General features: G+C 41.6%; 1 protein-coding gene across 4 annotated transcripts; it reads left to right on the top strand.

Annotated features, from left to right (window-relative positions):
* The first annotated feature begins 219 nt into the window (after positions 1-219).
* Positions 220-12,450, top strand: esrp1 (epithelial splicing regulatory protein 1). 4 transcript variants are annotated; one of them, XM_063879578.1, is made up of 16 exons: positions 220-568; positions 939-1,097; positions 1,276-1,392; positions 1,741-1,852; positions 2,337-2,480; positions 2,971-3,025; positions 3,149-3,259; positions 3,404-3,536; positions 3,649-3,691; positions 4,604-4,923; positions 5,800-6,024; positions 6,454-6,694; positions 7,938-8,115; positions 9,322-9,463; positions 9,923-10,045; positions 11,037-12,450. In XM_063879578.1, exons 1-15 carry the CDS (start codon positions 437-439, stop codon positions 10,022-10,024), a joined length of 2,214 nt encoding a protein of 737 aa, XP_063735648.1. In that variant the 5' UTR covers positions 220-436; the 3' UTR covers positions 10,025-10,045; positions 11,037-12,450. The 4 variants fall into 4 exon arrangements, with proteins under 4 accessions (XP_063735648.1, XP_063735647.1, XP_063735646.1 ...); XM_063879577.1 differs by having other exon boundaries at positions 6,454-6,706; XM_063879576.1 differs by lacking the exon at positions 9,923-10,045.
* The last annotated feature ends 1,383 nt before the right edge of the window (positions 12,451-13,833 follow it).

Here is a 13,833-nt window from a genome sequence, read left to right as displayed (position 1 = left end):
TTACCACTGATACTTGCAGGGCCCCGTAAAAATGTAATAAAAGAGACACTTTAATTAGTCCTACTTTGATACTGAAAAATACGCTTAGAAACTCATTCAATTTTCTGTCCGTGGTTTGCCACGTCCTAATCTGCAAACCACCTGAAGGAGGGAGGGGGCAGGTAGAGAGTCACGTGGTCTCACAGGTAGATGCAATACAAAAACGGGGCACGTTCAGCCATTACTCCGAGATGGTGACTGCAGGAGGTTTCACGTAAGATTTTACAGGAATCGAAACTTGGATTTACGGACTTCACCTTTGCGCTCAGGTGTCACAGTAAAGGTGTTTATATCTCTTGGCTCCCCCGTGTTGTCCTCGCAGGTGTATCTTCAGTTCCTGCCCTTTACTTTTTGTGCAGCGTTGGATTTTTTTCCTTCCGGCGGTGTTTGTGCTCAGATGACGGCGCAGGTAGACTACCTGGTGGTGTTTTTCACCGCCACATCTGGCGCGAGTGGAGAGCTGTTGGGATCCGACGAGAAGGAGCTCGTGCAGTTGGTTTGGCAGCTGGTGGATGTTAAGAACAAACAGGTGAAACTTTATTATTTGTTACTGAGAGTTATCGTTGATAAAAATCAGGAAATGTAGTGGTAAACAACTCAAGTCGGAAATGGTCTCCAAAACCGCAGCCGTTTATAATAACGTTGTAAACATTTATTAGCTGAATTTAGGCTGTTAAGTTATTCAGTAAAATGGGAGGACTAATATATAGCCTACTCCTAATGCTGTCTACATGTTTACATTTTTAAACAGGCTCTGGCTTCGTTATGTGATAATATAAATGTAAAAAGAGTCTGTATTACATACATTTCATGTTATTTATTCAGCCTTCAGCTTGTGAGTTTCTATAAGAGCTTCTGTTTCTAGACTAACACGTTTTTTTTCTTCTTCTCTGAACCAGTTGGGCAAGGTGAATGAGATCCTCATTAAGCCTGACCTCTTAGAATTGACAGAGAAAAAAGAGGAGGAGGATGTGGTGGAGGAGAGCGTGGAAGAGGAGAATGGACACGGAGCTGATCATGTCTCCACAGCCACAAGTCTTGAGACTGCATTAAACCTGGTAATAACATACCTTATATCAGTACCATAAGCATCAAACAGCATTATACCTGGCAATAACATACCTTAAGTCACTCCAAATAATGTTTTTTTTTATTACCATCCAATTGTGGAGATAAGTGAGGATATCATTTCAACATTTTAATTTATTTTCTAAATGTTTTATGACTGTCTTGCAGTTTCACATAGAACTGTCAAACGAGGTGAACAGCGCAGGCGCAGGCACGTCGGTGTGTTTGTGTACAGACGGGCAGCTCCACATCCGCCAAGTGATTCACCCCGAGGCTGCAAGCAAGGTGAGCTGAATGGGTGAACGCCTTGCAGCCAGGGCGGATGTTCTGCAGGAACCGTCAGTGCTAACACAGTCACAAAGGGATGTGTTGTGTCAGCATTGAGCTCCTGGTTGAATTCAAATTTACAGTGAAAGTTGCTCTACAGCCAAGAGCTGCTCATGAAAACCTGTCCAATGACACACGCCCATGCACATACCACCTACACAATGAAGCTGATAATATTCTCCTGAATGTCTTAAACCTGTGTGAAATTGTTCACCTGGCGTGAGCAAACAGTGATATGGTGGCAATAAAAAGGCAGCTGTTGACGCGCTGGTTAACATCCGTATCTTTAATTTCTCCCATCTGCAGAACATCCTGGTCCCAGACTGTTTCTACTCTTTCTTTGACCTTCGGAAAGAGTTCAAGACACATTTCCCCACACCTGACCTCAAGACTTTGAATGTACACATCATGGCAGAGTGTATCCTTCATTATGTCACTGTAAATGTGTGTGTCATACTAATGCATTTATGTATATTTTGGACATTCTTTTTCAGTTATTCATGCTCAAGTATATCTTGATCTTTTGTGCTCCTGTTTCGCTCAGAAACACACACATTAGAAGTTTGTAATCCGCAGGTGTTGGCTACAAGACTGGAGGTTTTGAAATGCAAATAGGGAAACAATGGCAGCACCTTACTAAGCGCTCAGTGAGCGAGTGTGTGTTTAGCCAACAGGGTAAACCCCACGCACCCACTGAAACAGGATAAACTAAGATCTATGTGTGTTTCTCTTTCATCGTATGCCCTGTTTCGGTGGCTTTTCCATTTTCTCTCATTTTACACCTGTCACACACTCACACACTCATACGTACTCGTATGACAAAACCTTCTTGCTGTCTCAAACTGTAGACTGCTTTTATTTGGCTGCTTCTTGTTTCCTTTCCTTGACTGCCTCCCCCACAGCTCTTAGTATACCTGTTGATGTGCCCCCCATGTGGGATCCCTCAGCCATACTGGATCCCTCAGCCATACTGCCTGCAGAAATAGCTGTACAGCAGGTCCAGATTACGGGCAGCATTGTCCTGGCCCTGCTTTCTGAGCCATATAGTAAGTACCATATATGACTTTACTCAAAAGTGAAAAATTACAGACTTGTCATTTAAGTAGGCCTTAAAGCTTACTGTGCGTGTGTCGACAGGTAAGCAACTTAAACAATCATTGTTCAAATGATATTTAAGGAAACAGAAAATGAATCAACAGTTAAATTAAACATTTCTCAAGCATTCTCATGCTAATTATGTTTTGGTCTAAGATTCTCAAAAATAAGTACTTGCTCTCTTTAGTCTTATATGACACATTTTCGGCAAGTTCTTTGGATTATTGACAGAACATCTGACAAAACAAGCTATTTGAATAGGTTGCTATATTTAAGGCATTGAGATTTTGTGCCAAATAATGAATAAATACATAATAGGTATTAAGTAGAAGATCTATTTACAAATAAGCAATTTGCTCTACTTGTTCATTTCTGTAAGTACAGGTCAGTTGTGATGTAATTTATGATCTAAGGTTTGGCTGTATTGCTTTCCCATTACAGACCACACATTTACTACCCAGGAGAGAGTTAGTGAGAAGTTTGAGAATGGCACATGGTAAGTAAAGTTTGCTCAAGGTTAATATATTTTTTTGTTGTTCTCTGCGTCTGAAATCAACTCCAAGTCCGCTCCTGCCGTGCTAATGTCTCTTTGTGTGTGCTTCTCCTTGTGTGTGTGCAGCAGTAAGATGGAGAAAGTGTGTGACAACACAGTGATCAGAGCCAGAGGGTTGCCGTGGCAGTCTTCTGATCAGGACATCGCTCGATTCTTCAGAGGACTCAACATTGCCAAGTAGGTTGGACCAATATAAACGGCACTCTCGTTTATGCAGGATTTTGTTTCTTTAAGTAAACAAACGTAATATATATACTATAAACCTGCCGTTGACACAAGGTTCAACCCCCTCTCTTATGCTCTGTATGTTGTGTTGTTTAGAGGAGGGGCTGCATTGTGTCTTAATGCTCAGGGCAGGAGGAACGGAGAAGCTCTCGTTCGTTTTGTCAGTGAAGAACACCGAGACCTGGCGCTGCAGAGACACAAACACCACATGGGCAGCAGATACATAGAGGTAACCTGTCTTAACCCTGCATTAAATAAAAGATTCAGCCACTCTACCAGAACTAATCTAACCACTTCAGACAAAAAGTATTAACCTTTGTCTTGTTCCTTTCGAATGGCAGGTTTACAAAGCATCAGGAGAAGACTTCCTGAAGATAGCAGGAGGTGAGAAGATATAAACATTAGTAAAATTTGGTTTGGTGTTGTGTACACAATAACGTTGGAACAGATTAAGTCTGAAGCTCTTGGGTGTTGCTCTGATTTAGTGGGGGAATTTCCTGTTATGAGAATCAACCAACAATTGATTAATTATCCAAATATCCAAATACACCCAAAAAATCAGACGGTTTGGTTTTCTTTATACATTTGTTTTCATGTTACTTACAATATTCAAGCTGGATAACTGAATGTATTCCAGAACCCTCATAAATTATTTTTGGTTGGACTGTTTAATTTTATGAAAATGTTTTCCAGACGATTTCATCTCTAAAGGTAAAATAATAACTTAAAGAAAAAGTTGCAGTTTTTCCAAAAGGAACATTAAAATACCACATATAGCTCCGGAAAAAATTAAGAAACCACTCCAAATGTTTCTTAAATCTTTTTCTCTACATGTATGGCAGCCTGTCCAATGTCTGTTGAATTCCAACACACATAAGTATTGTCAGTAGTTTATAGAATACAATAAAACATCATTTAACTCAAAAGACATGCCTATAAATAATAAAACTAGAGAAACTGATAATGCTGAAGTGGTTTCTTCATTTCTTCCGGGGCTGTATGTCGAAGCACTCCCAAGAAAACAGGAAGTTACCTTCTACGTACATGATGCTGGTAATAAATTAATCAAAATCTGTCACTCTTTCAATCACAAAGGGATTTGAGTTAACTTGACACTTTTACGGTTGTGATTGTTATTAGTTATGGAATAAAAGGGGCAAGAAAAACCTCTTGGCTCTAAATACTATCACAGAGTGCTGCTCAAGGAAATAAAAATGCAATGCTGTTCAAATCTACACTGTGATCATTTTTATTTGTATAGTTTTAGTTAAACAGGTGTGTCTGTGTGTGCGGCAGGTACTTCCAATGAGGTAGCAATGTTCCTGTCCCGGGAAGACCAGATCATAGTGAGGATGCGAGGCCTTCCCTTCATCGCGACACAGGAGCAGGTGCTCGCCTTCTTCTCCCCGGACGATGCTCTTAAAGAGATGTGTCCGGTCAGCGGAGGGAAGGATGGCATCCTCTTCGTACGCTACCCAGACGGGCGCCCCACTGGCGATGCTTTTGTTTTATTTGCCTGCGAAGAACATGCCCAGTGTGCTCTGAGGAAACACAAGGAAATCCTGGGCAGAAGATATATTGAGCTGTTCAAAAGTACAGCAGCAGAGGTCCAGCAGGTATGTCAGGGTGTGCGCCTGGATGTGGGTGTGCATCTTTGTTTGTGTGTACTTTTATTTCTGTCCCTTCCTTTTAAATTAGGATTGTTTGTTTTGTGTTGTTAACCTCTTTGCTATTTGAGGTAAAAAGAGGGTTTTACAAAGATGTGTTAGTTTGTGTGCACACAGCAGGGAGTGTGTGGGTGTGTTACTTTTCTCTTCCATTAGTTGTTTGAGTTGGGCTTATGGGGGGACTGCTGTGTGTGTGTGTGTGTGTGTGTGTGTGTGTGTGTGTGTGTGTGTGTGTGTGTGTGTGTGTGTGTGTGTGTGTGTGTGTGTGTGTGTGTGTGTGTGTGTGTGTGTGTGTGTGTGTGTGTGTGTGTGTGTGTGTGTGTGTGTGTGTGTGTGTGTGTACACTCTGTGAAAGGTTATTCGTCTTTCTCTTTTGTTGGTCTTCCTCTGTCTTTCTCCCTCTCTTGAGAATTGAAAACACGTTGACTGAACTTTCTTATCTTAGCAGAGTGATAAGACCACAGCCATATCTATGCAGAGGCTTCACCTCGTATGTTTATGTATGATGGACTGAGAGGTTTTATTGGTCCTCTCTAGAAATGCAAACAAGCCAGCGTTTGCCTGACATTGCAACACATTCAAACACGTGGACTTGTCTTTGTTGTACACAAAATAACTGCTAAAGTTGGGCAATTCTACATCTGTCTTTTATACACGTTCTTGATTTTAAATGTGATTGTAAATAGCGAGTGTGTGTTAGTGTATTAGTGTGTTTAGTAATACAAATATTTGGGGAAGGGTAGACAGGCTACACTTAAATCAGTACGACCTCCTTGACTGTTTTTGCTGCAGGCAGAGTATGTAATTTATGTTTGTGTGTTTTAGGTGTTGAACCGGTACTCGTCGGCCCCTCTGATCGCTGTGGCCCCTGCACCCTTGGTGTCAATGCTTCCCACAGTTTCTCTCCTGCCCCCTCCTGGTGGTCTTAGAGACTGCCTGAGGCTCAGGGGGCTGCCGTACACAGCGAGCATAGAGGACATCCTCACCTTCCTGGGCGAGTTTACACACGATATCAGACCTCATGGCGTGCACATGGTCCTCAACCAGCAGGTACATGCAGCAACTGCACTGACACACCCATGGACTCACATGCTAATGGTATTACCGCGATATCTATAGTACATTTGAAAAAAACAAACAATAATGCTGTCAGTAAAATTAATATTTTACTTCAGTCCCCGGTAGACCCCCACACATATATCAACACTGACTATAGCACCCCCTTGTTGTGTTAATAACTGCAATATAGCATGGCTGCTATACTCGCTCTTTCTGCTGTACAAATGAAAATTTGCCCTCTGTGGGACGAATAAAGGTATTCTGATTCTGAAGAGCGGAAAAACAGAAATGATTTATGGGGCATTCAATTATTCAAAATAGTACCATGTGTATCATTAATCTGATATCAATATCTTATTGGTAAATTGTTACACCCCATCTCCAACACAAAGGGTGACCTCTGACTGTTTGTGTTTCCAGGGTCGTCCATCAGGGGACTGCTTCATCCAGATGACCTCAGCAGAGCGGGCTATCCAGGCCTCACAGCGGCTCCATAAGCACGTCATGTCCAGCCAGCGCGGGGCCAACAGCCGCTACGTGGAGGTGTTCCCCTGCAGCGCGGAGGAGATGGGCCTGGTGCTGATGGGAGGCTCGCTCTCACACACACATACACACACACACACCCGGAACAGGAGTGGGACAGGGCTCAGCCCGCCGCCATGTAAGTCAAGACGTAAGTGCCGCTGGGAGCTGGGGGTGCTTCGGGACTGCAGGGTAGGTGGGCTCCTGCCCTGGGGGGCAGGGTGGCTGGGTTTTCTCCAATCTAGTACCATGGGAAGAGTGGGTCTGAAAAAGAGAGGATAAAAGTGTGTGTGTGTGTGTGTGTGTGTGTGTGTGTGTGTGTGTGTGTGTGTGTGTGTGTGTGTGTGTGTGTGTGTGTGTGTGTGTGTGTGTGTGTGTGTGTGTGTGTGTGTGTGTGTGTGTGTGTGTGTGTGTGTGTGTGTGTGTGTGTGTGTGTGTGTGTGTGTGTGTGTGTGTGTGTGTGTGTGTGTGTGTGTGTGTGTGTGTGTGTGTGTGTGTGTGTGTGTGTGTGTGTGTGTGTGTGTGTGTGTACCTCCTTGTGATTTAGTTTGATTCAATTGCCCATCTGCATGCACTGAGAAACCTCACATGTTTACTGTTATTCTACCTTTTCACCTGTGTTGTTCACACATTCTGATTGTAGAGAATCTTCTTCAGCAGCATGTTTGTTAATTAATATTAATTTTACCACTTTACCACTGCTTGATCATAAATATCTGATGGGGTTGGAGCACTCTGTCGTGCATCAACATGGCTTACAACTCTCCAGCCTTCTCAGATTGGTAGTGGTGGTTTTTGGGATTCAGCCTCAGTAGACCGGTGCACCTCGAGTGTGCGTCTCCTTTGCTTGACCAATCAGTGCAACTGTGGGTAAGGTGTGCAGAGCTGAACGCTGTCGTGTAGAACTGTCTCTTCTCCGTGTCTGTAGTTCCTCACCATCATGCACTGATGCACTCAAAAAAGAGACATTTTATTGTAATTAAAGCTTTTACTTTAACTTTTTCTATATATATTTGACCTTAATGGCACACTAAACCAGTAGCTACAGTTAAACAATAAAAAAGAGACAAAACAAAAACATGAAATAAATCTGGGCCCAAAAATGTAGCTACATGTACAGTAAAACACATTAAACTGTGGAAGCAAAACAGGAAAAAACAACATATATTTAAATGAGGGGGCAACATGTATCAAGATGCAAGATAGTATATAAATCAGAAAGAGCAAACTTCCTAAAAGTAGCAACGGAGTAATGGTGGTCATTGTTTGCTCTTTTGCATGAGCGCCTCAGAAACAAACAATGACCTGACTTTATCATCATGACTTTATATCTATGTATGTTTGTAACTCTTCCTCCTCTCCCTCTGTTCTATCTTCTCCAGGTTTATCTCCACCCTCCTACTCCTTCGGCCCCCCTCCACCTGTCATGACCTCAGAGGCGGCTGCTGCCCTCTACCCTCCCATTGGTCAGGTCTTGCTGGCCCCACGCCCCCTGCCACCACATGCATACTACCCCGGCTCGGCTCAGCTGTACATGAATTACGCAGCCTACTACCCAAGGTAAACAGTGATGTTACAGGTGAACAGAGAGACACATGGGAGCCCTTCATGTTATCTGAGGACTTCAGACTTTCACGTATAGAAGACCTCTCAGTTATCTCAATATCTTAAACCACTCCTAAGATCATTCCTAAGGATCTTCATGACGTAATATGTTGTTAATCTTCTCTTGCGTAACGGTGAAATACATTTGGCTAAGATCTCTTATAGCATGAGATCTTAAATGTCGCAGAATTAAGATATTTTAATGAAAATTACAGGATTTAGTTCAAGCCACCAGGACATGCTTACTGGGTCCTGGTGGTCCTTAGTCACACCCAAAACTTAACTGGTTTAAAAAGATTTAGTACTTTTGAACCACGAAGATGCGAAAATAATGATGTTATTTATCATGATAATATTTGTTTGTGAGAGCTTGCTTAGCCACACAAATTTAGTTGCACAGCATTTTCTAATCAGACATGCTTTCTAATTCACTTTCCGAGGTAATCACAAATAAAACAAACCACCTCAGGGTTGTTAGAGAATGATCTATGTTTATTTGTTGGCTCTGTGCAGATGAGTAAGCGTATAAGAAACCAAACCGGTATTGTTTAGATGTTGATTTACTGGGTCTCATGTTTGCTTTTATTATGGTAACTAGAAGAACATACATGCACTAAAAACATAAAATATTCTCCATTTAATTTTACGATATCTATATGCTATGTTTATGTCTTTTTTGTGTTGCTGATATTCAATTTAAAGTTTTACTTGCCCCTGTGACAATACCACAAAGACCGCATGTGATCTCAAATTCTAACTAAGTGATTTAACTGCAATAATTTGCAATAATACTATAGTGAACCGATTTATATTTATAAATCTGTGCAGTATTTTATTGTCTCCACAGCTACTGAGAATAGACTGTGTGAAAATAGTTCTTGTTAAATTGCGTCTTGGAAAGGAGAAAGGTTGGGAGAAGGTCAGTTAATAACTGAACGCTGTGGTATCACAGAACTTGGTAAACTTTAGTGACCTCTGTCTCTCCCTGGTTAGCCCTTTCTGTCATTGAGAAAATATTTATAGACGACGCCCAGAGTGACTCTCAGTCTGGAGAAGCGTATCTGCTTTGATTACTCAGGGACATGCCGTTTTCAAGTTAGTTTGTTTTTTTCTTAGATATTTTTATGATAACAGTCTGCCTTCTCTTTTGTCTTTCTCCAGTCCACCTGGCTCACCTACCACTGTAGGTTTCTTCCCCTCCCCCTCCTCACTGTCCTCTCCTGGGGGGTTGGTGCGTATGCCAGGTCTGACATACAACAGCAACGGAGTCAAAGAGCTCATTAATGCAGTGCAAGGATATCAGGTAAGAGTCTTATCAATATATGCTGAATAACTCTCCTTACAGTTCCTACATGCAAATCCTATCTGGCTTCCTAGCGCTCACACATCGCTGTAGGATATAAGTGTTGTATTCAAATCTTCCTCTGCTGTGGGTGTGTCTTGTCAGGCATGCACTGTGTTTGCCCAGAGGCTATCAAACTAGTTTATCCTGTCTCCTCTCCCTGGTTTGTCACACATTCACTGCTGCTTGCTTCGACTTGAATCCGAGAAACTTGAGTCTCGTTTAAACTTGGAAGTGAGTGAAAAATCCCAGGGATATGTTTAAAAAAGTATATCGAATTAAGAGACATGTAGAGTGAGAATGTGAAGTATATTTTTCGTCCTGGAGTTTAAAAGTCCTTATGAGATTTAGGTTAGTATCTATGGTTGTTTGTTACTCAGCCCCTGTTTCTTTCATTCCTCCCCCTTCATCACACCACAGTTTGCCCCCGAGGATGCTCTCATCCACGCCCATGGGGCTATGCACGCTCACGATCCGACCGGGACATTGCTTACACAGCCCAAAGAATGGGTGTGTATTTAAGGTGTCTAAGGCAGGTGGCAGGTAAGGATTGGCTCAGTGAGGGGGTTCAGTTTGTCCGTGTTTGTAGCTGGGGCTTGGGTTTCGACTGGTCATCAGGGGAAACGGGGCTCAACAGCAACATTTCCTATGAAAACAAAGAATTTCACACTAACCACACGCAGTAGCAATAATGGACACATTCTCGATATGGGTTAAGCAGTTAAAATAATGAATAATTAAATCTAGCTCTGGTTTTTGTCTTTCATTGTTCTGGCTTTCATCGCAGCGCAATCTCTGATACAAGCTACTACATTTCTGTCCTTCTAAGCAGTTATTTATTGGCTAAAGCAATAGCCAAGAGGATTAATCGACCGTTCCTAAACTCCTCCAATCAGTAATTTTCAAATGGTACCTTAACTGTGTTATATCAGACCTGTCAAGCTTTGGATGTCTGTCTTTCGTTACTCTATAACTCATGAGTTAAGATGATGGTGTTTCTTTTGAAATCATCTTTCTTAAACAAAAACACCACAATAAAAGTCTGAGGGTTAGATTAGAGACTGTTTATCTGCTCTAATGTGAGCTGCAACATTAACATACCCGGCTAACTAGCTTCTTTGTTTAAAAAAAGTAATGAAAGTACAGGCATAAAAATAACTACAACTACTGATGACTGAGCAAAAATTAATTAATTGCAGTGCAATATTGCTACTGCTCTGATTCGTGCTTCTAAATAGATTTTCTCCAACCCTGGTTAAGGTTTCTGGGTATTGTAGTATTCTAGCAGTCGTGCAAAATGCTTGACAGGTGTAGAAATAGTAACTAAGGGGGTGCAGGGCTTAGTGAACGGTCAGTGGTGGTGGTGTTGTAGTGAAATAATGACGGGTTATAACAGGTGTAGCCTTCAGGTGGATGAGGATGTGATGGGTAACATCTGGTGCTGGTGTTAGGGCTCTGTGTTACAATGGGATAATTCTCTTCTCTTTCTCCTCCCCCTTCCTTACCCCAAACCCTCCTTCCTCCCTGCCCCCAGAGTCCCGCAGAGTCCATGTCTCTCCTGAGCAGCAGTCTGATTGGTCAGTCCAGCGGAGGTGAGGCTTCTCTCATGTCCCTCTCCGGTCTCATGACCAAGCCGGCGGGGCAGTACCTGGACCTGACCCTGTTGTAGGGTCACAATTAAACAAATGTCATGAGACTATTTGTTATACGTCAAAAACTTGTAATGTATTGTTAGGTTTTTAAAAATAGTCTTTTAGATGTGTTATTTATATCTTTAAGAGCAGAAATTAATGTATTTTATACCAAAATCATTGTGGCCGTAGCCAAAAAATAGCAGTTTTGTCTTATATTGCACAGTGTGTATTTTAAAAGCTTTATAGAGATTTTTTTTACATGTAAGAATATTATAATCATGATGATGTATTTGCTAGCCAAACTTGAGAATTATGAACTAGTAGCTACATTTTTTTCCCAAAAGCTTCTCTGTGAAGAGTGAAAGTGTGCGTGAGTGTGTGTGTGTGTGTGTGTGTGTGTGTGTGTGTGTGTGTGTGTGTGTGTGTGTGTGTGTGTGTTTCAGTGTGAAAGAGATGAACATGAGTATTATGAATGGCTGTGTTGATACGTCTTAATACTCAATCTGTTTTTGAAATACATTTAATGTGTTTATATACACTTGATACAGTACACACTGATTGTATTGGAAGCTTTAGTGCATGAAGAAGTTAGTAGTACAACTTTTAAGATGTTTACATAATGCCAAATATCAATGCACTGCTAATCAATAAGACTACTAATGAATAGTATAGCAGTATCTTTCAATGATAACATATGTTACACTGTGAGTTTGTCCAAAAGTCAGCCTTCACTTACAAAACGGTGACATCTCGCACTCATTAACCCCCTCATTCCCTTTATAGCTGCCCTATACGGGTGTGTTTCCTTGTTGTGAAATGCCAATGTTTTCTTGCCCTTTGTTTTTGACTCCCATTTGAACAGAGGACAGTCCCAGTTCTCTGTAACCTAACCACAGGGTTGCATTCTTTAAGACTCATGTCAAAAGCTCTCATCTTACTGATTGAATCTCAGGAGCCAGAGGTGGTTTCTGACAGATTTAATTACATGTTTTTGCTCAACTAAGACCACAAAGATGTTATCAGACCATCACACTTTCCTTGTCTTCTTTTCACCATCTATGTGGGGGATGCTATCCCTGCAGGTATCCCTTAGCCATTTCTCTTGTTAGCTAAATAATTTCGAGAGTTGATGGAACGTTTAAAAGAACAGGTAACAATGCACAACTCTGATGTGTGTATCTTGTGAATTTAACTGCCACTTTTGCCCCGTGTGGGCTTCATGTTGCTGTACACACATCATACAGTGGGAGTCCTGCTCAGGATGTCAAGCTGTGTCAATGCTATAACAACAATAAATATAACATGTGAAGTCTGCCAGCTATCAGGTGTTTCATTTCTCTTTTTGCCTTTATTCCACCTTGCTGTGTACTTACCCTGCTGGCTGTACTTTGGGAGGGTTTGTGAAGAAACACAAACACACAGGTGTAGTTGTCTGATGACAGAATGTGGCTGGAGGCCAAACTGCGGTAACTCCCTCACACCATCCTCCCTGATTACTGCTGCGTTTCCCCACATACACACACACACACACACACACACACACACACACACAGGCTCTGGCAAAGAGGCTATTGTCCCTCAGACACACTAAATTATCAGAGAGGATGGCCCTTTTTTCTAAAGAATGGAAAAGTAAAGAAGGGGGAAAATAGAACGAAAGCAGACAAAACCACGTCATACCCCCTCAGGGCAGATTTGGCGTTGTGTAATACAATCTTGTGCACCCCACCCAACTTGATTTCTTTTTACATCACTCACTCGCTTTCAAAAACACTGCCTAAACCGGCATGGCAACACCATTAGTATCTGCAACAAAGCCCAAAATACTTGTTTTCTCTTACACTTCTATCCCCTCATTGACAGATTTAAGTGGAAAATGATGTGAGAAAAAGTGCAGCTCAGGTACAATAGAAGTTGTGACTAGAAAACAAATCAATAAAGTGCAACCTCTGACATAAGTGTAACAATTTCATCCTGGATTTAATTGTTTGTTCAGTTTAATTTGCACAATTGAAGTGTAGCATATTACATTTTTTGAAAATCGAGTCAATGAAAGTTATTTAACCGAAGATGTAGGACAATAAAAAAAGGATGTAAGGATCTGCTTTCAAACTTATTAGAGCAGGTTTTTTCTTTCTTCTCTATAGACAATAATCTTTTTCAGCAAAGACGGGGATGGTATTTATCATTCAATTTATCCTGTATGTATTTTTCTTGTTTTCTTGTGAGTTTTATTGTGTGAAAAAATAAATAAAAAGTGGTTACTTACAAAAACACTTTCTATCAACACGCTGTAAAACACAAGGTCAGCCCCTCTCCCAACCTTTTCTCACAGTCCCTTATTACATAAAACAGGATGTAATTGGTTGTACCTTGAAATTCTTGTTTGTTGGATCACCCACAGTTATTACCTGTCATGCTTAATTCTGTTGGATACAAACATCTGTGGCGCTTTCTTCAACTCATACCAGAGCGTCCCGGCTGCACCTTGCTTTGAAGATGTATTCTAAACAAGCCACAGAGGGACAATTACAGGCTGACTCACTGCAGTCAACTGTACCTTATAGGTGTGTGAGGTAGATAAATGAGTAATGTCTAATACAACTACATTCCCTCACAAGGTGGGGGAAGCGTATATATCCATTCAGCATACAGGGCGAGGCTCAGTCACATTCCCTTGTCAGCGAGGGGACCAAA

Source organism: Eleginops maclovinus, chromosome 3 (assembly GCF_036324505.1).
Source record: "Eleginops maclovinus isolate JMC-PN-2008 ecotype Puerto Natales chromosome 3, JC_Emac_rtc_rv5, whole genome shotgun sequence".
Classification (NCBI taxonomy): domain Eukaryota; kingdom Metazoa; phylum Chordata; class Actinopteri; order Perciformes; family Eleginopidae; genus Eleginops; species Eleginops maclovinus.
The sequence above is the reverse complement of the archived record's forward strand: the minus strand, read 5'-3'. Positions and strand labels throughout refer to the sequence as shown.